The sequence below is a fragment of the Meleagris gallopavo genome, chromosome 28 (genome assembly GCF_000146605.3).
Source record: "Meleagris gallopavo isolate NT-WF06-2002-E0010 breed Aviagen turkey brand Nicholas breeding stock chromosome 28, Turkey_5.1, whole genome shotgun sequence".
Classification (NCBI taxonomy): Eukaryota; Metazoa; Chordata; class Aves; order Galliformes; family Phasianidae; genus Meleagris; species Meleagris gallopavo.
Genome location: NC_015038.2, coordinates 3715045 through 3739774, shown reverse-complemented (window position 1 = coordinate 3739774; position 24730 = coordinate 3715045). Strand labels below are relative to the sequence as shown.

Here is a 24730-nt window from a genome sequence, read left to right as displayed (position 1 = left end):
GAAAAAAAAAAAACAACTCCTCCAGCAACTGCACGTAGCAAATTTTAAGTCAAAGACACTAATTTTTATAGCACAGCCACGGCCACAGTTCAAATCTCAGCATTTCCCAACAGAACCCAAGTTTCACATTTCCAAGCACGTCAGTGTGGAAGGGAACTAATCTGTGATTCACGGAGTTCATGAAGCCACAAGCATCCAAGAGGGAAGGAAGCTCAGTGGTCATATGTCTGCATGTCTGGAGGAACCCTGCATCTGCTTCCCTGTAACTCACCAGAGCCCATACTTGCAGGTCTCCCAGCCCGAACACCTGAAGCTGAGATGAGCCAACGGGAAGGAAGCACGTTCTCTATCGAGTGCCCTTATGCAACACAGCCTGACAACAAGCAGCTGAAAGCCTGGTGCCGTGTAAGAAATGCACGATGCGAACTTGTAGCGTGGACACTTGCCTCAATGCAGTACATATATTCAGACAGGGCCAGGCAGGGCCATATTACAATACAGGATGACAACAGAACCGTGTCCATCACCATGTCTCACCTCCAGGCAGAAGATTCAGGCATATATTCCTGTGTGTACAGCAGCAACTACGTTCCACTAAAGACCATCTCGCTGAATGTTTACAAGGGTGAGTACTATTTTTTCCCACACAAACTCACATCCTGTCAGAGGACAACACTGCTGCTGCCCCGCTCCATCCTCCTGCCTTCCCTCGACCCCCTCAGCCCCCAGCCTCCCACCCTCGCCCACCGCCTGCCCCGTTCAGCGCATGCTGTGAAGGAGCCCCACAAAGCCCACTGCCCTGGGGGCACCCAGCTCTGCCCTGCCCAAAGCCCCCCGCCCTGGCTGATGGCTGGTCCCAGCCCAGCTCGGGCCAGGAGCAGGATGCCCTCATGCCCACCACTGACGCTCACCACCAATATGCTCTTTGCAGAGTTACACAAGTGGGAGCTGGACAGTCTCTCCGTGCAGTGCCCATACGGGGCCCTGGGCTACAGCTCGGGAAGAAAAGCCTGGTGCCGACAACAAGGTCAGGCTGAGTGCTCACTAGTAGTGAGCACAGGTTCCTCTTACACGTGGGGCAGCAGAAGAGTCTGGAACAAAAGCAGCTCAATCCAGGATGATGCCCAGACTGAGACTGTCACCATCACCATGGACAGGCTGCAGGCACAGGACTCTGGTGTGTACTGGTGTGCACTCTACAACCCCTCTCAACGCCCTGCATTCACCCGGATAATGGAGGTCAGGCTCTCTGTGGACAAGAGTGAGTACCTGCTGGCAGGTTTTGACCTCACCTCCCTGGCTCAGTCTCCCTTCTCCCCTGTGCCCACCAAGAAGGAGCCCAGTGCTGTCCACGTGCAGCACAGACCCACATCACTCCCTGCAGAGTCAACACTGGGGCTCCCAAAACCACTGAGAACTACTGACCTGTATGAAAACATGGCTGATTGTAGATTCCAGATTCTTTCTTATTCTCTCCTCTACTTTCTGTGCTGTCCAAATTAGTGCATCTTCCAGTGGGGTACATTAGGATGATTTCCTATGCCCAAGCCCTATATGATTTTACTTTCTCACAGACATTTTGTTATGGAACAGCAGCAGGAATCTGACCTTACACACACATCTACTGTATTGCTTCTCTCGCATTTTACAGAAGTTTCCGTCATATTCAGAGGTGTTCCTACCACCCATGCTCATGATACTACTTCTGTTCCTTTACAGCAACTCATCCCTTGGATTTCAAAGGCTATTAAGACCTTAACATTTGGTTGCAACAGAGATTTAGACTCATATTTTACAGATGTTTTATCTCTTTCAGCATTCTCTTAATAAGTGATAATGTTTAGACACTTGATTCTGGCAAACCAACACCATGCTGTGCTCTGTCAGGAATCTGGCAGAGCATCACTGCAGGAATATAGCAACCCAGATGCCCAGAGGGGACAGCTCAGCACTTCTAACTGCACTTACAGTACTTCTGCTACATACTGTATTGACATGGAAAGCAGGGCTCCTCTTAAGCTCCTTCCCTCTCCCTTCTTCCTTTTCATCCTTACACACTGCTTTGCTTGCTCCCAGCAGGTCCTGATGACACAAGTTATACCCTGGGCACTTTTTATTGGTGCACACAGATTTATATCTGTCTATCTGTGGTAGCAATGGCAGGGAAGTTTAGATGGTAATGGCAAAACAGCCCAGTAATTATTCTCCTATTCATGTTTGTGATTGCAGTACCAGCTGCAACAACTCTGTCAGTTACTACAGGCTCAAGTCAGAAAAATTCTTCTGGCAACAGCACACAACCATGGTAAGGCTTAAAGAAACTTGCTGATTTTATGCACAGACAAGTTATTGATGTCCTGTTCGTGCCTGTCTCCCTGGCGTATACAGGATACTGATGAATAGTTAACAGCAAAATACTCTTTACCTGCTATTTCTTTCTTCTATTTACTGTTTTTTTGTTCTGTTTTTTAAATGTAAAGGATTTTCTTCCCCTTTGGACTTCCTGTCATGAACATTGCAGCAGCACTTAAGAGCACAATATACATCAACTCCCACTGCGTCAGGTGCAGGAAAACTCAGGAGGAAGAAGCAGTACCTGCTCCTGAGAGCCTGGAATTGTGCTCTGAACTTTGAATAGTGTTTTGTTTTAAAAGCATGAAGACTAGAATCATAGAATGGCTTAGGTTGGAAAGGACCTTAAAGATCAGCTAGTTCCACCCGCCTCCTTCCTAGTGTATAAAAGCTATTCCTGCCCCCTTTTTTGGTAATAGGCTCTGCTAGCTATTGGTAACTAGCATTGATAACATCCTTGCTCTTCCTGCAAAGGAACACCATCGTAATCTCTGTGGTTCTGTGCATCCTGCTCATCCTGGCACTGGCCATCACAACAACACTGGGCATCAGGCAGCGCAAGAAGCTGAAGACAGGAGGTATTGGTGATTTTTATTCTGTGATTCCAGGTGGGTCCTTCTCTAACCATCATTTTTCCTCTTCAAGCAAGATTATTCCCAATTCACAGAACTCTGGGGAAGATAACATAGATTAGGCTGGGAAGCCTCAAAGGCAGGCTCCTTGCTGTGATCTCCCAGTAAATCAAACCCATGTTCCCCGAGACTCTGCACAAAACACCTCCTACCATTTTAGAGAAGTAAACTGGGAGAAGCACATTCACCAGACTCAGGGTGGATGGGTCCCATTGGCATCCATCACTTCCATCACTGGGCAATCCCAAAGCCTCCCCAAAACTCCTTGGAGCACAGCCAATGACCAGGCATTGTTATGGGCTTCTCTGCTTCTAAAAACTCTGACTCTGGCTCTTTCCAAAGGTAACAGACAACCAGAGGACACCTATGACAAACCAGAGAGCGCAGCGCAGGTAAGGAATATGACTGATTTCCATTTGGTACCTGAATCCATTACCTGTGAGGAGCTGGCTGACCCACATGATGAAGACCCATTTTTGGTTTTGAGTGTGAGGGGAAGTTCTATTTAATATCACCACAGAAAGGAACGTGGGGGCAGTGCAAGGAAAATTCCACTGGAAAAAATAAAAATGAACCCAAGGTGGAGAAAATTCTAGTAATCTCTGAGAAACGACTGAAAGATTAGAAAGCAAAGTTAGAAGATTAAACTGTAGCCTGTCTCAAGGAGAGGAGATTAAAGAAAGGGTTTTCTGTTTCTTCTTCCTCTGCCATGACCAGAGGTGACTTCACACAACTTCTCCTGGAAGAATCTTGTTCCCTTGATAACAGCTGTACCTTGGCACCGAATGATGCTGACTACTGTTTGCTCTTCCTTTTTATAGCTTGAGAGCACTGAAAGAATGGGAAGAACCACAGATGACAGCAGAGATCTAAATTACATTACCCTGGACTTTAAACCCCAGCTCAGCTCTGATGAACCTCTCTACTGTAATGTTGAACTGAGTCAGACTCCCAGGAAACCCATAGATGAAAATGTGGAATATGCTATCATTACACACAAGCAGTTACCTAAGAATGATAAAGGATGAAGCACAGAATCCTAAAGCAATCCAGAAATGGGAGAACTGCAATATAAAGCGGGAATGGAGAATAGTACATGAACACTGGGGAAAGAATTAAGGTTTTGCTGCCACATGTACATTGCCTATGCATTTTAAGATCTCTTTCCTTCTAGAAATTTGTCACAAGTGTGCAGATCCTCTTAGGTCAGAGAGGTGCTTGGTAACTCTCAGGATCGACTGCACATTTGCTTTTTTTGATTCTATTAAAATGCAGCCTCTCTGGGAGAGGCAGGTATGGAGGACTCTCACCTTGCTGCCACTGGGTTTGTTTGTGGTGGGTGGCGGATATGAGCACTGGGTTCTAGGAATAAGCAGAACCAGCATCAGCCTGAAGGCAGGTAGCCTGAGTGTACTGCAACAAGCTGAAACAGTGCTCTGCGAGTTGTGCAAGCTGAGGGTTTTGCTATAAGAATCTGAGCATCAGAAGGTCTTCTAAGAACAAAACAGTGGTGCACATCCACAATGCATACAGTTTTTGATACTTTATGCAAATCCCTACGTTTATCAGCCTGCCTCGGTAAGAAATAAGATGGAAAGAGGTTTCCAACTAAGCTAAATACTCACCCATCAATCAAGAAAAAGGGCATGTGTGCTGGATTTGGGTGTAGGACGGAAAGAAGGTGAGGTCACTACTGAGTGCAAGCACAGATGTACCTTAATGGAGCACAGAGTGCCCCATCCTTTAAGACCTCCTAATCAGAGACTTTCATTCTGTTCAAAAGCTTCTGGCTGGCTTGCTCTTACACCTGTTCTTCAAGAAGACAAACTGGCTGCTTGAACCAAAGCAGCATGGAACAGAGACAAACCGAGACAACAAAAAACGAGTGTTTCTGGAGAAAGGAAGGAAGGGAGCATGTGGCACCACACCCAAGGAATGGATAGGGCACTGGGTGTTTTTGAACAGAATTTGCCATCTGCCAACTGCACAAGTGAGCCCTGAGCCAGACATGAGGAAAGTCCATACAGACAGCAGCACAGAGCAAAAAACTGACAGAAGAAATTGACAGCAAGAAATTGGCAATCCTGCCCACGGTCGGGGGGTGGAATTAGATGATCCTTCAGGTCCCCTCCAACCCAAGTTGTTTTATGATTCTATGATAAGCTTAGCAAAGTTTCAGGAAGTATTGCAAAGGCAACAGAAGAAGAAGTATGAGCACAAGTAGGCTGTTTTCAACATCAGGTGATACAAGAGAAAGGAAATGCTGGTAATTCAAGAGCAGATTACTTACAGATATAAATGTCCCAAGTAAATTGGATACACAATATATTTATAAATCCCCGGTGCAGCTGATGCAGGCTTCCAAGAGTTGCCAAAGAACACTGGACTGGGAGGGACCTGACCAGCTCCCTGCTATCCTGAATAACCCCACCATAAACTAGAAAACATATTCCCAATGGACTTGCTCTCTAGGTTCCCATCAGACACCTCTGAATCAACTATTAGCCAGACTGAGACGTAGCTCTGTGTCCCTGCAGCTCTGTGCTCTACTCACCCTGGTACCAAATAAAAGCCCTGGCACTTACTCAGCTGCTCCAAGCTCTGCAGACAGGTGGCAGATTAAAGAAGCCTGGACCACCTGTTATTCACAGGCCTGTCACATCCAGCTTTCTGACAGGCCTCTCTTGCTATGGCTGCAGTAGAGATGCTGATTTGTTCTTTGAGACATCAGAGTTTAACTTGAAATGAAAGGAAGAAAAAGAAAATGGAAAAAACCTGGAAAGGATCACCCAGCCTATGACTCCCCTAACTATTCATACAGTCAGTTACACTGGGTCAAACAGTGGAATAGTAATGGTAAAAGATAATAAAATGCAAGAAATACATTTTCAGGATCACAGTTGCTTCTCATGAAAGAGAATCCAGACTTGAGCTTTTTGGTGCAAGAAATAAAAAAATGGAAGTTAGAAAAACCCACAGAGAATTTTTAGGTACCATTTTCTTAAACACTAATTAAAGAAAACAAGGCACATTTACTAACACACAGACCTGCAGATTTATCTGCCTGTTTCTGTAAGACAAGCAAGGTTTTATCAGCATTTGAATGGAACACCTCAAGTAAGCAAATCCAACAAATTAAAAAGGGCAGCCCATCAGTTTGCTAACGATACCAGGGGCCACCACATGACGCTCTCTTTCAGGCTGTCTAGACTAAATTGTGGCTGTGAGCGGGCAAAGCTGATGCCTGAATTTTCAGCCAGTGAGAGAAATGCCCATCCCTGGTGAATTGCTCAACATGCAGGACAAAAAAGATGCCAAGTTCCTGTGCTCATTCCTTCCGGCAGAGCTAGGAGGGGAGAAAAGCAAACTGCTCTTGGGCAACAGCCCTTCTCACTTCTGTCTGGACTCCTCTCTTGCCCCCTTCTCTGCTGGATAGACATGGAGAAACTCATGCACCTCATCTTGGTCTTCTTCTCAGGTAAGAAAGCATACATGGCCTGGGGTTATGATAACAGGTAGGGTAAAGAACTGATGCAAGAACTTAGTCTCTATCTTCAGAGTAATCACTTCTATGAGATAATGATTACAACAAACAAGACTGCACAGGCCTTGAGATGCAGCAGCTCCTTCTGGATGCAATGGTATCTTCATTGTAGCATGCAGATCTTTGGAAAAAACAATACAATCATTTACTATGGATAGCCTTAATGTCTGCACATTGCAAGGTGCAACACAGTACAAGCAGAGGGAACCTGGAGCTTTGCAGTGCATTCTGCACCCTGCTCTTCCTCCCTTGTTACACTGCAGGGATGTCAGGGATGTCAAACTTCTTCCAAGTTTGCTCTATACCTTTAATTTAACAAAGGGGCTGTAAGAAAACAGAGGGCAGACTCTGTAGCAGGGTCTGTGTGATAAGACAAGGGGAAATGGTTTCAAATTAAAAGAGGGAAGATTTAGGATTGGATATAAGAAAAACGTTGACTGTGATGAGGGCGGTGAGGCACTGCACAGGCTGCCCAGAGAGGCAGTGGTGTCCCTTCCTTGGAGACCCCCGCGGGCAGGGGATGGGGCTGTCAGCACTGATAGAGCTGTGGGTGTCCCTGTGCACTGCAGGGGAGTTGGAGTAGATGACTTCTAATGATTCTGAAATGATTCTGTGACCCAAGCACTGAGCTTTCCTCACAGGGATCCTTTTGAGTCAGAAGATGAAACAATGTTTACAGAAGTCCTGTGTGCTTTCTCAGAGTGAAACTGCAAAATTCTATTTGTTTGCATTCGTAGGAGGTTGAATGTAAATCGCAACAGCTGTGGTTCAACAGGAGGAAAATAAAACTCAGTGAAGTAGAGACATCCTTTGGGCATCACAAAGAAATACAGAAGCTAGGGAGCACATCTCTGTGGAGAATAACACTCCCAGTCTTTGATTATTTTCAGCTTGGAGAGCAGTGGGAAACAAGGCACAGGATCCAGCTGGTATTCTCAGCTGATAGCCTTCTCTTTCCAGGTAAATTCTAGAGATGCCAGATTCCTGGAACACATGGAGGTGCACATACAGGCTTTGGGAACACAGAATCTCAATTCTGACTGAAGTCTGAATTTGGAAAAAAGTCCACACTGCTTTTTTCAGTAGCAAAAAAGGGAGGAGGAACACTAACAGTAAATGACCTGTCAGCAGAACCAGCCGAAAAGATAATGACACAAAGTTTTCCACTGGGGCATCAGCAAATCTTCAAATGCCATGACTATCAAGGCACTGCTTTGCAACAGTGTTTCTGGTCCGTAAAAGCAAAACCAGGGCCTGCTCCAGGAACTGAAAGCCTAGCTGAACACGGGAGGAAAAGGGTGTGCAGGAGAAATAAGAGGTGGAATTACAACATTTAGTTGGCTCTCCTGGGACTGGACGTGCAGAGAGGTAAAGCCTTCCCTGGGACCACTGAGTGGAACAAAACAGCAGGATGAAAGTTTGTAGGTGATGGATGACTGGAGAGCGTAGATCCATTTTTATGCCATCCTCTAGGAAAGCCTGAAAGACCTTCAGCTTCTTTTTTCTTCTAGCTTACAAAGCACTTAGAATGTTTAAAATTATTTTAAGATGTTTTACGATAAGGCTCTGCCAACACAAAGGCCTCACAACAACCCATTTTTTAATTTACTCCTGTTTTAGCATTATTTATCTTGCCACAGAATCTACATAGATTTCCAGAAATAATACTCTGTACTTCTCTTTCTAAGTATTAATAGACTTTCCCTTCTGCCTTTGCCCACTATAAGGAGGAAATGGAAATTAGAAATAAGGAACTAGAACAAAAAAAGCCAAGCAGCTGCAGACCAGTTATCAACAGGATTAAAATTAATAGGTTATGAAAAAGACAGGATGAAACAATCTGCAAAGACTCTGGAATCAGAAGTCAGGAATGCGAATAACAAGCAACCTGCTAAACAGCCAGCTGGTCACTTGTTTCTATCTCTCTTTGATTTCAGCACCTGCCAAGGCTGTTCTGCTTTCCTTTGGCTCTGTAAAGGGCCCTAAAATTGTGACCAACTTTATAGGCGTTTACTGCATGGGACCTTTTTCACAGCAGAGCAAGCATCAGAGCCAAATCTGCACCTCTGAACATATGTGGAAGGGTTGAGCTCAAGGCTAAAGCCTGAAGCAAGCTGCCTTGCTGCAGCTGTTTGCAAGTAGGCAGGCTGCATGCTTCAAAGAAGGGGTGTTACAGCAAGGAGAAACTAACTAAAGACTGCTGAGAAATGACGAGTTATTACTGGGCCAAGATGACCTGTCTGGATGCCTACCTGTGCAGCCTGCTGTAGGGAGCCTGCTTTGCAGGAGGGTTGGACTCAACGATCTCTAGAGGTCCCTTCCAACCCCTACAATTCTGTGATTCCGTGATGACCTGCCTCATAAAAACACCTTGTAAAACCAAGCCAGTTCACCTAGTGCCAAGTCAACCTGCTTGAATGCCCAGCTTTGTGCCCCTCCAGGTCAGAGGAAAACACAAGTTCCTATTTAAGTCCCCTAGTCATGCTGACAAAGTGTCTCCCCTTACTGGGCAGGAGCACAGTGACCACAAGTGTGACAAACTGAGCTCCAGACTGCAATCCGGAGCAGTCACCGCAGGGCCAGAAGGGGAAGATGCAGACCAAAATTTGCTGAGCTTCAGAAGATCTGCAAACTCCCACAGGAAAAGCTGCTCGGCAAGAGCCAAATGACACACCAGTCAGTAGGATCACTACAGGCCTATTTCAAGGAAGTCTGAACCAAGACTGAACCTGAGCAAACTGTATTTTTCTTGACAGGGCAGGCAGGTGAGCCAGCCCTGCAGTTGGCAGCAGCCATCAACACAGTTGTAGAAGAGGAAAATGACATTTGTTTAGCACAAGCATAGTAGTAAGGGATAGATATGAAAGTTGTGGCTCACCACAACTTTCTCCTCCTTTCCTAGCATCCTGCACTGCAGAGAACATCACTACAGTGTACGGAATGGAGGGGGGAACCATATCTGTGAACTGCACCTATAACCCCCGGCAGCAGCGGTGGAAAGAGAAGAGCTGGTGCAAACAGATCGATGGGAGTAAGTGCCAACACGTGGTGAGCGCCCGCCGCTTCTGGCTGCCATTCCTGAAGAACAGGAACGGCACCACTTCCATCAGCGACAACATCCAGGATGGGGTCCTGACAGTGACCATGAGGCGACTCAGGAAGCAGGACGCCGGGCTGTACCAGTGCAGAACTGACCATCTGGGGGAAACAAACACCTTGCGGAAGGTACAAGTGGATGTGCTGACAGGTAGGTCCTGGGGCTCTGAATTTCATGAGTTCCTGCTCAAATTTCACATCCCTGCAGATGCCAAGACTGTACTTTGGTAAACATTTACTTTTGTCTGTCTCTAAGGAAGTCCCAAGCCTGTTTTTATTTCCCAATTTACACCAACACAAACTCACTGCTACAGGACATCTAACACATGTCACCACCCAGACTAACCTCCTAGCATGCAGCCCAGTGCCCAGCCTCCCTTTGGTTACCTGTGCCTACCTGGGACACTGGTTTTGTGACACATTGAATATCACATGGAAACATTTGCAGACTGAACTGTTCTGTTTCTGTCACCAGCTGTCCTGGAGACCCAAATCCCAGAGGAGCCCAGTGCTGTGCAGAGCATCTCCAGGTAAACCATAATATTCCTTCTTCTAAGACTAAACTAGATTAGCACCTGTAATCCCATTTGAAGCTGAGAAGAATATCACCACAGGCACATTCTCTGCCCCTTCCTAATGCATGACAACTCTTGTAGCCGCTGCCTGGTTTCTGAACAGAAAGCAGTGCTCCAGGGCCAGGCAAGCCAAATCCTGCAGATCGCAATTTATCCATATGTGAGATCTTGCAGTTAAAACCTATTACAGTTGCTCTAACCTCGCAGGCTCTGTTGTGCCCAGGCAGGGAGTACCACTCACAGGAGTTGTTACCGCCTTTGCACTTTTATCCTATCAAAATACAAGAGTTTATTTAAAGGTTGACTCATCCTCTTCCTTGCTAAGCTCATTTTGTTGTGTTTATGTTTCCCCATAGCATCCCTCCTGAAGCTGATTTCACGGTCCTCTACATCATTGCTGGATTACTGGCTACTAAGTTTGTGGTGGCTGTGCTGATCTTTATCATTAGCAACAGCATGAAAAACAGAGAGACAGAGCAGAACAAGCCAAGCTTGAATAAACAGCAGGTCCTCCGTTTCCCTGGTGACCTCGTAGAGCATGCATATGGTGGAAACAGCCCCTCCTGGGAGAGCACTGCTTAGAGCCGAACCAAAGAGAATCAACAGGGAAATGAACATCAAGCTTTTTCTAGCAAAGCTTTGCCACCTGCTGTAAGAAAGAAGAGCACTGACTTCTAAATATAGGTATTGACAAACCTATCACACTGGAGAAGGAATGTCACCATCTACCACCTTCTCTCATTGCTGCTGACCAGCTTTCTCCAACACAACCAAATTGAAATGATGCTGCCAGTAACACCTGAAACTGATGGAAGAGGGTGGGACTGAGGGCTGGGAGGAGGGAGGAAGATGAAATTTTTTTGTCAAGAGATCCAACGCAACTCATGTGGCAGAGATGCTTCCCCAGACGCAGGAATGCACAGATAATGCCTTGTTGTAAGTAAAACCACAGATACAGCAGTAAACATAAACAAGAGTCCAGGTTAACACACCTCAACCACCTTGTGTTTTTGTGCACTCACACACATATCCGCAGTGCAAAAATGGTAAGACATTGTTTCATCTCAAACCCCCAAGGAAGTTTTGATTCGTTGAAGAACAGTGCTGAAGAGTTCTTGGCTTTTATTCAGAATGTCCTACACATGTCTACAGAACCCATGAATGCTTCTCCCAAAAGCACAAAGTATAAATGGACGTATGTGGTTCTACTGAAAGCTAGCATTGTTGTCTAGAAATCAGCTTTGTTAAGACTTGTTTGTAAGATTCCTGTCCGTAAAGACGGACGTTTTTGCCATGCTTATGGCAGTGCAGTGCTCTGCTGTCACCTCCAGTCACTGCCAGTAACTGCACCACGCTATCAGGCAGTTATTCCAAATACTTATCTCCTGCTCAGGTGAGATCTATCAGTGTTGTGCCATCTCACAGTACTGCTAGGTGACACAGTCTCTTTTTCCAAGACACCAAAGATCACTTTGCACAGAGTGGATCCTTAGCAGGCAGTCAGTGTGGAAAGGAATATAGAACTGCAGAACATAACAAAGGGATGTGAAATCTGCACACAGCTCTGAGCTTGTTTCCTCATTTCTCAAATCATTCCATGACCACAAAAATGATCTGTCTCTCTGTACTTACCTGCTCTTTTTCTCAAGGGGATCACTGTTCATCATACCCCAAAAGGAAGCTGCAATTACCTGTCCAAAGAAGAACCCAAACCCGATGCATTCACACTTCTTCCCGCATTGCCTACAAAGCTAAATAAAAACAAACTGGTTATCTTACATAGTGTGGATTCATGATAAAAGGCTGGAGCACACAATTCACAATAAATCACTCAGAACAAGCAGTACTGTTTTACAGTACTCCAAGCTGGCTGGGCAGGTGGGTGCATCCAGCCAGCTCCATTTAGCACATTGTAGTAACAGTAGCTGAGATCCCAAATCCAGACAAGGCAATGCACAGCTGTGCTCTAAACTAATTTCATTTAATTTTGGTATTCCCTCACGACTCTGAAGTGGCTAGCATAGGCATGGGCTATAAAGCAAGGGAACTGTAGCACTGACCAGGAGGCAACCCTGACACCTCATGCAGGGCCACTCACCACCTGTGATGTTGGGCACTTCTGAACAAGAATATGGAAGTTGCACACAAGCACAAAACTGGCAGGAAGGATTAACTTATCCTACTGAAAGCTGCACTGCCAAGGTGGCACCAGAGTCTGAAATGCCTATTTCTTTTCCAGCCCCACAGTCTGATTGCTAAATATAGCTATCTACACAGCCAAATATTTAAAGCAAAAAAGCAGCCAGTAAACATGAAGCAGTCTTCCCACCCAAGACAGTTTGTGGTTAATAGATGTTCTTAGCGACTCCAAACTGTCATAATCACTCTAAGCAGCAGAAACTGTAAATGACAAAGCAAGTTTAGCTTCCTCTGTATCAGAGAATTCCTCTGTGGTAACGAAGCTCTAAGATACATTCTCCTCTCTATGCCATACATCACTTTCTACTGCAGGATGGGAAGTTTTCCAGCCCTGCTGCTCCTGCTGGTGCTACCAGGTAAGGCTTTGAATCACTCTGAGGAGCAGGGTGCTCTCAGTGCTGCTGTACACACTGCGCGCTGTTATTTGCTTGAACACTTTTTATTCAGGCCATTTATGGCCAGGCAAAGAATAGGATTGCCAGATGTCAACAAGAGGAGATGTTCAGCCTGAAATGTGTTTATTTTATTTACATAAGCCTAGGTTTTCTCAGTCTGAAATCACCCAGCATATGGGGAGGGAAATCTGTGTTTGTTATTTTCTCCTGAAACATGATGGATGAGGTATTGTGAGCAATGTGAGACAGGCTAGCTGCTGTTTGCTTTCTTACAGCCTGTGAATACTGAGTCCACAGAGAGGAACAATGTGAATAACAATGGAAAAAGGGTAGTGGCACCAAGGCTGGGTATGGATGTTTCTTTATGCAAACCTGCAGAGACAGATAACTCTTCTCACAGTCCCAGAGGTATCAGGAGTGTGATGCAAGAAAAAGTGGCACAGGAAGCTGTGATTACTTCTGGCATCAATTTTCTTCTTCCTTTCAAAGGATCACACATGGCAGGAGAGGACACGCAAGTGTTTCTGCAAGTACAAGGAGAGTCCTTCAGAGCTAACTGCTCATATGACGTGCACAAGCACTCACATGAGAAGAAATTCTGGTGCAAGGAACAATCAGAAAAATACTGTCCAGACTTATCCTTGAGCTTCCCTTCAGAAGAAAGGATTGGTCCTAGCCGTGCACTGTACCATCCAGCTGAGCTGAGAGACTCTGGAGGCGGCTGGTTTTCTGTAATCATGACAGCACTTCGAAAAGAGGATTCTGGCACATATCAGTGTGGAGTTTGGGTTGAAATGAAGCAAGTTTTGCTGCAAAGAATACAGATGGTGGTTTCACCTAAGGGTGAGCTATGTGGTCAACAGCACACTGGGTGGGAAACAACCAAAATAAATCAAGAATGTTGTGTCATTTCCATTTTTTTTTTGTTTCATAGCTAAATGTAGTATACCTAGACATCATAATTTCCCCGGGAGGTTATCAAGGACAGGATAAAACTACATTCTATAGTTCCATATAAAATCACAACATGCATCTGTATGTATCTAGAAGCAGAAATGGCCAATAAATGATTTTTTTTTCCATATGAAGAAGTTCCAAAGGGAAAGAAAGCATTATTTTAAAAATCACCACGAAAAACCATAAATACAATTTCGTGGGATTGTACTAATCAAAACCAAATGGATTTGGGATGGAAATATTTCAGACAAGCTGATGAAAACTAAAAGAATACAACTTTCTTTTGCAGAAAATTTTCCATTTTGTTCCAAGTGTTTTCCAGTCATAGAAACCTTTCGTGCAGAAAGGCTCTGATAACTCAAGAAGACTCATGAGAGGGAGCACCACCCTCTTGAAGACAGATATTAGGCATTAGAAATATGCTGAGGTGGCTCCTTGTCACAGCACCTGGGCAATGTGACAGCAGTGACAGCCCCAGAATGTGACACAGTACCTGATACAGAGGCTCCCACCTCTTCTGCAAGTTCTCTTTGTGCTGTTGTTGGCCTCTGCTCCTTTACTGGGTGATACACACACTACCACAGGGACTGTTCTTTCTTGTCTTTTATCCTTCTAATGAATCACCGCTTTATTTTCTTTAGAACCTGTAACAGTATTTGCCAAAAAAGGGAAATCTCTGTTCCTCCACTGCTCCTATTCTGTGACAATCAACATCGGAGAACTTCAGCATTTTATTTGGTGCAAAATGGTGTCCCAAATTACTTGTCAGCCTGTTATCAGAGGTAACGCTGATCAAAGTATTGTTAAAGCAGGGAGGACTGAAATGATGAATGACTTCTCATGGAAAATGATTAGAATGTGGCTGAAAAAGCTAGAACTTAATGACTCAGGAGAGTATCGTCTTGCGAGCCATGTCCAGGGGAGAAACAAACTACTGAGGAGGATTGTGCTGAAAGTTTTGGGTGAGTTAATCAAAGAATTAATGATGGTCTTCTAAAAGTCAGCAATTTCTTAATACTTGACAAGAAAGATTACAGGTCAGTGTTAAAGAGTTCTCTTCTGAGCCCTGAAATTTCCTGAGACACAGATAACTCCTGAATTTCCTTTTTAAAACAGATTTTCTGACACATACTAATGGTATAAATTGCTGCCAGTTCTTGGGAGGAGGGCAGTCTGACTTGGCTTCCTTGACTGATGACATTTCACATTTGCATCAGCAGATGGAACAGACTCCAAGAGATCTGAATGTTTCCATGAATTTCTACCTGAGTTCACCTCTTCATCACTGTCTGTTAATAAACTTTTGAATTTAATACTTCCCTTCTGCTTTTAGCCAGTGCAGAAAGCAGCAAAATAGAACACACTGAGTGGAAACAATCTGATCTTTCTGACCTGACTGAAAAACGCAGGAGGGGAGGCAAATAACGAGATCCCTTTTTTAAGAAAAAGATGTCAAGATTTGTCTTCTAAGAAACTTTCTTTCTAGCAGCGTTCAAATGCAACTCAGCTTTCAGGCTGCTCTCTAAAATGACATGGATTTTCGTGGCTTACCTATTTTGCAACAGTGAAAAAACACCAGAGGACTATAAACTGAAGGAAAGAAAATTAACCTGAAGGAAAGAAAACTGGAATCACAAGATGTCTGTTCCTGTCCCCATAGCTATTTGCTACTGGCTCTCTGGCTGACCCTATACCTGGTGCTTTCATGTACATACACTGCTGATAGTACACTAGTGCTACTAGCCAACAGCCTACACAAAATCCCAGCTCTTTCCTGAGAAAATGGATGATCCTGTAACTGGATGATTCCCACTCATTTCTTTTGCTGATGAATAGCACAGGATGGATATTCTTGTGCATTCCACAGTTTCATGGTTAACAAACAAGCAGTATCTCTCGAGCATGTTAGCATGACAGAAAGTCATCAGGGATGCATCAGTGTGGGAAAATCATTCACTTCTGCTTTTTTTTCCAAGGGGAAAAATGGAATATGGATGCCAGCCCCACAGACAACAGCAGAAAGGACCAGAGGTAAAAAAAACAAAGACACCCAGGCTCTAATCATAGCATTCTGGCTGCACTGCAGGATTTGAACAGTGCTGTGATAAACAGCTGAAACGTGCACACACACACAGGCTTCTCCCTGCGGAGTTTGGGTCAACCTGCTCAAGCCCTATGAAAGCCACACAAGTCTCCTACCCGTTTCAGGAGCTCTAGGTGAGGACTCTACTGAAGATGCTCAGTTTCAGTGTTATTCCTTTCAACCTTTATAAAGGGACAACTATACAACCCGTGCAATGTTACAATGATTCTGCTCTTGTACAAGCACACCAGCCTCAGAGCAACCCATAATGATCCTGATCAAAGGCAGACCATGAGAAGGGCTCCTGCATCCCGATAAGGGATGCCTTTGAACTCTAAGCAGCACTGTAATTGAGTGCAGGAAGAGATTTCAAGCTCCTGAATGTGCCCCAGGCTTGTAAAGAACCAGAGAAAATACAGCTGGGATGGGTCCTCTGTGTACATCAGTACTGACCTCACAGAATCACATTTGTTGAGAGACAACAGGGTTAATAGTTGCTGAACTTAATTTCAGACACACAAAACCTCCTCCCAAACTGGCGTAGTCACCTGTGGTGCTGTAAATTGTGATGGAGACACCATGTTTTCCTTTACAGGACTCCTTATGCTGTCGTGGTGCTGATTTCCTTACTGACTACAGCTGCCCTGATCGCTACTGTTACACTCATCATCAGCTACATGGGGAAGAAAAGGGCAGGTAAAGCTCTCTAATCCTCTTGTCTTTTTCCTGCCCCTGCAGCCCGGTTTCCCAGCACCCTGAAGATAAGGATGGTTTATTCAGAGGTATCATTGTTCAGGAAGGAAGTGCAACTGAGCTGAGAGTGATACACAGCATGTGCTCTACACTTCAGGGAAGGGAGAGTGGAAGCAGTCTTTTTTAATGAAAAAATAGGTGTGTGGTTTTACACTCAAGAGAGATTCTGTTCTTTGTGGCAGGAAAAGAGATGGACTTTGACAGACATCCTGCTTTCAGAAAGGGAGTGCTACAGGTAAGAGATCATCTGAAATCCCTCATTCTTGGTGCTCTGTTTGATCTCTGCTATGCAGCAATGCTGGCTCTGCGCTCACCACTCAGCCACTGCGCTCACACAAGGGGGTCACAAAGCACACACCGCCACTCATCCTACAGTGAGAATGTGTTCCATCCAGCCAAGCCAGCAGTCTGAAGTTGTCTGTGTTTGTGATCACATCTGGGTGCAAAGCAGACATGGCCCCAGTAACCTGAGCAAGTCATAATCCCTGTTTTTGTTTACAGTACTCAGAAAATAAATTCAATAACAAATAGGTAATTGTGAAAGTTCACTGTCCTTGGAGCTTCAGTAATATCACCAAAGCTTCTCATCAAAGGAAAACTTTGTAATCTCTCAAAATACTGAGTGTGTTATCTCTTGCTGAGCCTTTCTGCCCAGGATTCAGGATTGGAAAGGAGAGTTTTGTGTACAAGAATTTTCCCTTTTTCTCTGCATCCTCTCTCCTCCTCCTCAGTTTCATAATAAGTGGAGAAAGTGTTTGTAATCGTAATCGAACTGAGACTAATATTCAGAATCAAAAAAGTGCTGCATTTCTTTTTAACTTCTCGTTCTGTATGTTTTTAAAGGAAGGAAGAGAAAAATCAAGTAAAATGTCAGATGGGGACCACAATGAGAGTACAATATATGCTGCAATAAGGCACCAACCTCAACCCAAACCTGAAGATGTTATGTATGTCAACATACAGCCTTCACCAAAAGTTTTCTTCCTTCAGGAACCACCAGAGAGCTCACATCCCTCAGGGCCTGTGGAATATGCTACCCTTATCTTCAAGGACACAACTCCACAATCTGAAATTGAAGAGAGAATAACAGGTCCACTGAAAGAAAGCAGCACAAAGCCTTCAGCTTATTGATGGAACGCTGCTGAACTGAGCTCAGAAACAACCCGCTTGTAACCAATTGCTGGAGATGTGTACACACAGGATTGCTGAAAGGATGAGATACATGGATGCACAAATCTTCCCTGAAAAACAACCAAACTTTCCTAACAGCATAGCAGCACAACTCAGCTATCATGAACAAACACTGTGAAAGGCTGTGGCATGTGAGCAACTATAAGCCCAACTTCAGGAAACAGGCTGTCTGCGATAGCAGCAGATCCAGTGCCACAGCCAGCAATGGGAGAGAGATATGGGAGCACAGCACTTCCGTTTGGACTTCTAACTCACTTAAATATCTGCACGTGAAATGTTAATTACTGCCCACTGATTAGGACCAAAACAGCACAGTGGTAAAGTACCTGGTGAATTTTAGCACAGAGTTGTTTTGTGTAGTTCAGAGAGACAAGTAATGCTCTCAGTGTTTCACCAAACCAGGGCTTTGCTGAATAGTATTTGTCCACATAAAATGTCTTCAGTCTGAACATAAAGTTGCAGAATTCAGACTGTATGTATAACTTTGGGCTTCCTTGCCTTTCCTGCTTGTTTATTAGTGCCACACCCACGCTACAGTATAACTCTGTCTTGGCTCTGTTATAAATTTCACTCATTCTGATCAAACTACCGAATCCTGTTATCGTGGTGATAAACACAAACACTCCTAGGAATTACGGATAACTCCTAAAATAAAGCTGACTAAGATTCTCACCTTTACTCTCTGAGTTGGATCCACAGCTGCTGAACATGATACAGAAATGGGTTTTGTTTTTTTTTATACTACAACTAGAAGAAAAGGAACGTGAAAAGGCACAGTCATCAATTAATCATATCACCTGCACAGAAACTCCACTTCGCCTGCGGGTTCTTTTCCATTTCTGAGGAGACGTGGGGAGAGGAGAGGAGAGGGGAGAGAAGATGGAACTTCTCTTCCAGGTCTGATATGGCTACAGGATATCAGGGTCTATAATGTTAAAGCTGAGATGATTTTGTCTCTCTATTGCAAATTCTCTGAAAACAGAACCAGAAAAAAAAACATTAAAATAAGTGCTAACTATATTGGGGGGGAGGGGTTGATTCCTAAAGAGCTGCACTGGCTCACACTGGAAAGAATTAATGACTGAGGCTCATGTCACTTTTCAAACAACAAATGTATTTGCGTGCAGCCATGCCATTAAGGTCTGAAACTATGCACACCTGGAAAGATGAGTAATTGCCATAACAAGCATCAATACACAAATTCTACTTCTTATTTAACCGGTTTGATTCTCTGAAAGCAACTAAACTTTGTATGTCCAAATTTCTCATCTAGCTGCAGTGGCACACAGAGTAAAAGGTCTTAAAAGTAATGTAATGGAAATAACTAAGTCACAATAGAAAGGCTTTCTGGTACACGCTTCCTTTTCTCAACAAAGCTGAAGATAATCTACTATCACATGATGAAGCTGAGGGGGTTTGTAGGGCCAGTTTAGCACTTAGATTGCATCAGTCCTCTCACAAAATGCAGATAAATAACCGCCAGCCTCGGAGCAAAGGCACTCAGAGGGCTGTCTGCATCTCTAGCAGGCAGTACAAGTATATCCAAATGACCCATGGCTGAGCAGCCTGTCTGCTCACTGCAAAGCACTCTGGCCTTAAGTGGACTATAAGAACAGAACAATCACATAATAAACTGTGAATTACACTCCAGAGATTCTACCACAATCATCACAGTACTATGCCATCCTGGGAACTTCCAGCAGCAGCTTTGCAAATTGGGCATGCAAAAAAAGCCATTGAGATCTGAGCAAACGATAGAGATGAAAAGGATAATGTTTCATTAGCTACTATGCAAACCACCCAGTGCTGCTCCATGTCTTGAAAGACCCTCAAAAAACAAAGCGGCAAAGTAAACTTAATTTTGGATGATACTGCTTGGGAGCAATACTAGATCAAGGAGTCTCCTGTTGGATGAAATACAGTTGGCTCATCCATACCTTCCCTTTTCTTCTGGAAATCACTGAGGCATGAGAATATTTTTGGAACAAATGTTTGTCTCTAGCTCCTTGAAATACAAAGAATCGGCAAGGTGTTACTGCATGAGGAACCAAGGAACAGAGAAAACTCAACACTTACCAACCGTGTCCACTTCACATTTTATCCATTCTGTTCACTTTAGAATATCTGTTCAATTGTCCTCAACTTCCTGCCTTACTTCTCTCATGTTCCCAGCAACTCAGAATATTGATTACCAGAACAGAAAGCTAAGCAATAAAGGACAAGATCCTGGCAACCGTGACTAGCCCAAGATTAGCAGACACAGGAACTTCTCTCCAAAGCGAGGGGTTACTTTAAATTAGTCTGGTCCTGCTCTCGTTAGGGAACTGAAAAGAATTTCAAATTAAGAATAAAGCAAAAAGCTGTGAAAATCAATATCTGAGTGGCTTTGTAATCAGATAACCTATTATGTGCTGTGGGCATTCCCTTCAGGCCTATGATGCCTGCTTATTCCCCTGGGCCACTGCCCTTCATGCTCTTCTGCATTCATGACTCCTCAGCTGTGATGTCCTTGAGGATTTATTCTGCTCTATTTGCCCACAATCACACTTGTAGCATTTCTGCATTTCATGACCATCTCAGAGCTGCCAGCAACACTGTGTCAAGGAGCAGGCCAGCATCTGTCAGGACCCACACTGACTGCCAGCCTGCGGGACTGCAGCACGTACCAGTGTCCAAGCTTGAAGCCTGGTGCAGAGAGAAAAATATTTTTTTCAGAAGATAACCCCCAACAGCAGTACCTAACTGGATGCTCAGAACTGCCTGCTGGAGGCACTCCTAGCCTACCTCATCTACACCGTCCCCCTAATTTGGGCACTGAACACAGGCAGCATGACTGTGCTCTATCAGGACTGGTAGTAGTAGAACTCATCTGTTTTCACTTAGAGCTTTCAGCCAGTATTTCCAAGCTTTTCTACAGATAGCATAAAAATGACACCCATAGGTTCACGTGGAAAGCACTTTAAGGTGTCCCGTGCAGGGGAAAGAAACACAACAGCGCTTGGAGTAAAGCTGCCCTTTTTGTTCTTGTTCTGTTTGTTGGCAGCAGGTGACACTCATGCAAGCTCAACACCTCTGCTAGCAAAGGAGCTGCTTTTGCACCAGCGAGGGCAGAACCAAGCCCCAAGAACTGTAGTGATTCCAGTTATTTCAAGAACTCATTGTGTGGCCACAAGTACCTGCAAAGTTTAGTGTATCCCTTCTAAAATAAAGCATATCCCAAGAACGCAGGAACAAATGAATAGGCTTAACACAGTATTTTGGTTTATATATTTTGGTATGTATATATATATATGGCAGCTATTAATCCAAGGAGCTTTGCAAACAATAAACATACACAAGAACGTAGAGCAATGCAGTAACATACAACTACTTGATACCATACAAAAAGACAGCCTAACAGCAGTCCTGATAAAAGTATTTATGTTATCATTGCTAAAGTTACAATACTGCTGAGAGATCCTGAGCAGCATGCGTGGAAGGAACAGCACACTTGAGAGGGATTAGCAGGCAGACATGGAAGCTGAGCATTTCTAAAACCTTTCAAAGCCTGCCCAATCCTCTTAAGAGGAAAACTTCCTTTTGTACCAAAACACAAAAATAAGCTCTAACAGTCTCCATTCTGTCATATTTGAGCAAATAAAGATAATGACATGATACTAGGGAGTTTGGGGACAAGAATATACCACCCTTCTGGAAGATAACCAGCAATACAAAGGAGGGAAGCACAGCAGTTGGGTAATGTGAAGGTAGCGTCCTATTTATGCTTACACACCCTCAGCAGATTCCAGCACCGCACTCATAGGGCACTCCCTGTGCTCCAGGGCTGTTTCTGTGTCATCATTTGACTCTCCTGGAAGACTTCTCAGGGATAATTACCCAAGGCGTGCAATGACTCCTGCAGCATGCACACAAGAGATGGCCCTCAGGCACGTGGAGCATTATGCCAATGGGTATCCAGGAGCTGGATTGGCAAGGGAAAAGAGACAGCGTGACTTCTGGGCATATTTCCCCAAATAATTATTGTCTGAAACAAAACCTACCATGCTAATCACTATGCACCTCCTTTAACCACAGCCCAGAGATTCCCCCAACAGCTCCTCCACACTCAAAAGGACGCACAAAAGGAACACTGACCCGGTGAGAACAGCCTTCCTTCCCTCCTTCCCTCCCGCAGCTGAGGCCATTTCCAACTCCAGGGGGGCGACAGCACCTCCCTCAGCCTCTGAGCCGAGCTACGCCCTCCCCCCCCCCCAAGCACCTCAGCCGCCATCTTAGGGCACTGCCCCCTGCCGGGCGGGAAACTAGCAGGCCACCACTAGCCAATTAGAGGTTTCCCACTCCAGCACCCACCAATAAGCACGCGTGGCCAGACGCCACAGCTTCTCTCAGCCAATCGGCTTCCAGCGCTCGCAAGCACCTGGCCTGCACCAGCGGTTCCCTCAGGCACAACAAGGGCAGATGGGGAAGAGGTTTTCTTCCTCTGACTGAAAGGAGGACTTAAAAGCAGAGCCAAAGCCGCTGCTTAGTTTATAAATTTTTATTAGCTGGATAGTGTACACAGTACTTACAATTGCATCTATTAAAGACCAAAATACACTTGAAAAAATGCATTATATAAAAAAAATTATAAACTTTTTAACTATATACAAACTTTGCCTTACATGATGCAAATTTCAGTACCCCCCCCACCCCACACATCCAGTCACAAAGAATTTTTTTTCTTCCCTCCCATTTTTAACATGCAAAGCCTTGAAGCACTCCAGCATCACTCCAGGACCGTCCTCCACGTGTCACCTTCCACCAAGCAAATGCTGCTTTTAGAGGCCAACACAAATAACCCAATGCAGGTGAAAAACGTAACAGCTGCACTCAGGTTTTCACACCCTTATTTGAAGTAATAACAGTAAAGCTTCCTAAGTAACACGAATCCAAAGGCCTTAGTACACGTTCTACAACAATAGATCAGAGAACCTATATATGAAGGGCTCATTGGGGAAAAAAAGTTCTAGTCGTTCAGAAGAAGTTTACAACTTCTTTAAGAAAAACAAGAATTACTAGTTTAAAAGAAATAAACAAAAACCTATGTCAGAGCAACAGCCTCTACTTCCATAACTTCCAACTGAGGGGGTTCTCTGGGACAGAGATTAGCTGTCAGTTGAAGAGCAGAAATGTTATGGAGGCAGTCTTACTCCAGCACAGAAATATTCCTCCAGCACGCGAATATCCTATTGACAAAATGTACAGATGCTTAAAAAAGTATTTACAATAGTGCGGCAAATTCAACTAAGGAAAAGGTTTTGTTATTCCTTCACTAAACAAGAGCTATGGGTTTCCTGAAATGGGTGACCTCACGAGAAATGCCAGGTGAGGATTTTATAGCTACTGACTGAAAAAAAAAAAAAAAGCAGCACCACGCTCTAACTGGCCAAGTATTTTAAGGCAGAAGCAACCAAAGGCACCAAAAATGCCATCAATGCCTTTTGAATAGCTAGAAAAAACCCTCATGTAAAATTTGTGAGCAGAATACTAGATTATTAATATAATTTCTGACAACTGAAATCCAAAGATCTATTTGGAACTTGGCTTTTACCTTTTTCTGTGGCTGCAGGCCTGCCTTGCAGAACTGTTTGTCAGCTTTGCTTCAGCTCACCGCGTCAGCTGTGTAAGGGTAAGAATACAGAGCTAGAAGTTCAGAAGAGAATAAACTGAACTTCATTTAGAAAATCCAGCTGCCTTACTGTGAATGCCAGATCTGCTCCTCCTCTTTGTACTTATACCGGCTATGTGTCTTTGCAGGTGGCTGATCTGAACACTTGTGTTAGTACCTAGGCAGGCACTCTGTTTCACAAGTTGCTTGTTTATGAATTACAGATTCCATCACATTTCACATCAGTAAAAATGGGACAAGCTTAAAAATCCGTAACGAACAACAAAAAGTTGTGTTGTTAAGGTATGCAGCCAGAAACCAGTTGTAGTAATGAAAAATCCACTACCTTGTTATTATCATTTTTTAAATGCAGCTACTTCTTGAGTGCCACATTTTAAAAACTCTTCTTTTTTAAGTGGATAGTCTGTAAGAAGCCTGAACAGTTAACCAGTACATGCCTTCATTTAACAGTCCTTCAAAAACATCAGTATGCACCTGGTTGAGTGGCCCTGTGCTTCCACCATCATAAAACAGTTCCTCACTCTATGTAGAATGAGAACCGTGGAACTGATTTACGACACACATCGAGAAATACTGTCAAAAAGATGGTCAAATTATCACTCAGACATTGCAGATTGTATTTCTTTTGGAGAACTACACATCAGACTGGTTAGGTTAGAAATAAAGATTTTAAAAATAATCCTTTGGAAGAGACTCACTTGGAAGCTTCAATACTTTAATATTGGCATCCACTCTTCTTCCAAAGCATTAACTGCTGGCAATAAACATACCAAAAAACACCAACAAATTGTATTTACTAAATCCTTATCCTCACATCAATAACCCTCTCCACTCTTACTTCTTGGAAGAGATACGCAGTAAATCAAGTCCTGTAATAATCTTGAACTATTTTGATCACTTTGACTTGATGGCTGAACTTTTCCCAGAGAAGAGTTTGCTGTTTACATATTTTACAGAGTGGAGCTTAAGAGAACCCCCTTCAGTTTCTGTCAGTTTTGCAAGTGCAAATGCAACAGCAGAGAACAGTTCAGTAGACAGTAAATCCAAAGATGTAAATAGTGGATGTAACTAACAATTCTCTACTGGGAAAACGAAGTACTGTGGTATAGCCACATCAGTGCTGGTTGCTATAAACTGGATTATGTCGCTGCACAGAAGGGTCGTAACTCCAAGAAGTCTTTCCTTTCCTGGCCCTCCTTCAGCATGCCAGTTATTGCTGGTCAGTCAGTGGTACACTCACCATGGCCAATCTTAATGCAAGAGATGTTAGAAAGGAGAGGGAAAA

At 44.1% G+C, this 24730-nt stretch overlaps 3 protein-coding genes and 1 long non-coding RNA gene across 7 annotated transcripts; 3 read left to right on the top strand and 1 right to left on the bottom strand.

Annotated features, from left to right (window-relative positions):
* The first annotated feature begins 66 nt into the window (after positions 1-66).
* Positions 67-5284, top strand: LOC100540282 (polymeric immunoglobulin receptor-like). 2 transcript variants are annotated; one of them, XM_010724312.3, is made up of 6 exons: positions 67-625; positions 932-1261; positions 2230-2305; positions 2827-2930; positions 3327-3376; positions 3806-5283. In XM_010724312.3, exons 1-6 carry the CDS (start codon positions 232-234, stop codon positions 4010-4012), a joined length of 1161 nt encoding a protein of 386 aa, XP_010722614.1. In that variant the 5' UTR covers positions 67-231; the 3' UTR covers positions 4013-5283. The 2 variants fall into 2 exon arrangements, with proteins under 2 accessions (XP_010722614.1, XP_010722613.1); XM_010724311.3 differs by having other exon boundaries at positions 68-625; positions 2827-2960; positions 3806-5284.
* Positions 5285-5418: 134 nt separating this feature from the next.
* On the top strand, positions 5419-11977 carry LOC100538736 (triggering receptor expressed on myeloid cells 2-like). The gene is made up of 4 exons (XM_003207550.4): positions 5419-6462; positions 9431-9775; positions 10100-10154; positions 10556-11977. Exons 1-4 carry the CDS (start codon positions 6423-6425, stop codon positions 10779-10781), a joined length of 666 nt encoding a protein of 221 aa, XP_003207598.1. The 5' UTR covers positions 5419-6422; the 3' UTR covers positions 10782-11977.
* Positions 11978-12078: 101 nt separating this feature from the next.
* Positions 12079-18568, top strand: LOC100540438. 3 transcript variants are annotated; one of them, XM_019623289.1, is made up of 8 exons: positions 12079-12754; positions 13283-13636; positions 14392-14712; positions 15084-15167; positions 15727-15781; positions 16429-16529; positions 16769-16821; positions 17430-18568. In XM_019623289.1, exons 1-8 carry the CDS (start codon positions 12685-12687, stop codon positions 17715-17717), a joined length of 1326 nt encoding a protein of 441 aa, XP_019478834.1. In that variant the 5' UTR covers positions 12079-12684; the 3' UTR covers positions 17718-18568. The 3 variants fall into 3 exon arrangements, with proteins under 3 accessions (XP_019478834.1, XP_010722615.1, XP_019478832.1); XM_010724313.2 differs by lacking the exon at positions 15084-15167; XM_019623287.2 differs by lacking the exon at positions 15084-15167 and having other exon boundaries at positions 12079-13636.
* On the bottom strand, positions 17568-22036 carry LOC109371078. The gene is made up of 3 exons (XR_002121753.1): positions 21550-22036; positions 18575-18749; positions 17568-17652 (listed from the first exon to the last, which is right to left on the bottom strand). It is a non-coding gene; the product is annotated as an uncharacterized LOC109371078 (long non-coding RNA).
* Positions 22037-24730: the final 2694 nt, after the last annotated feature.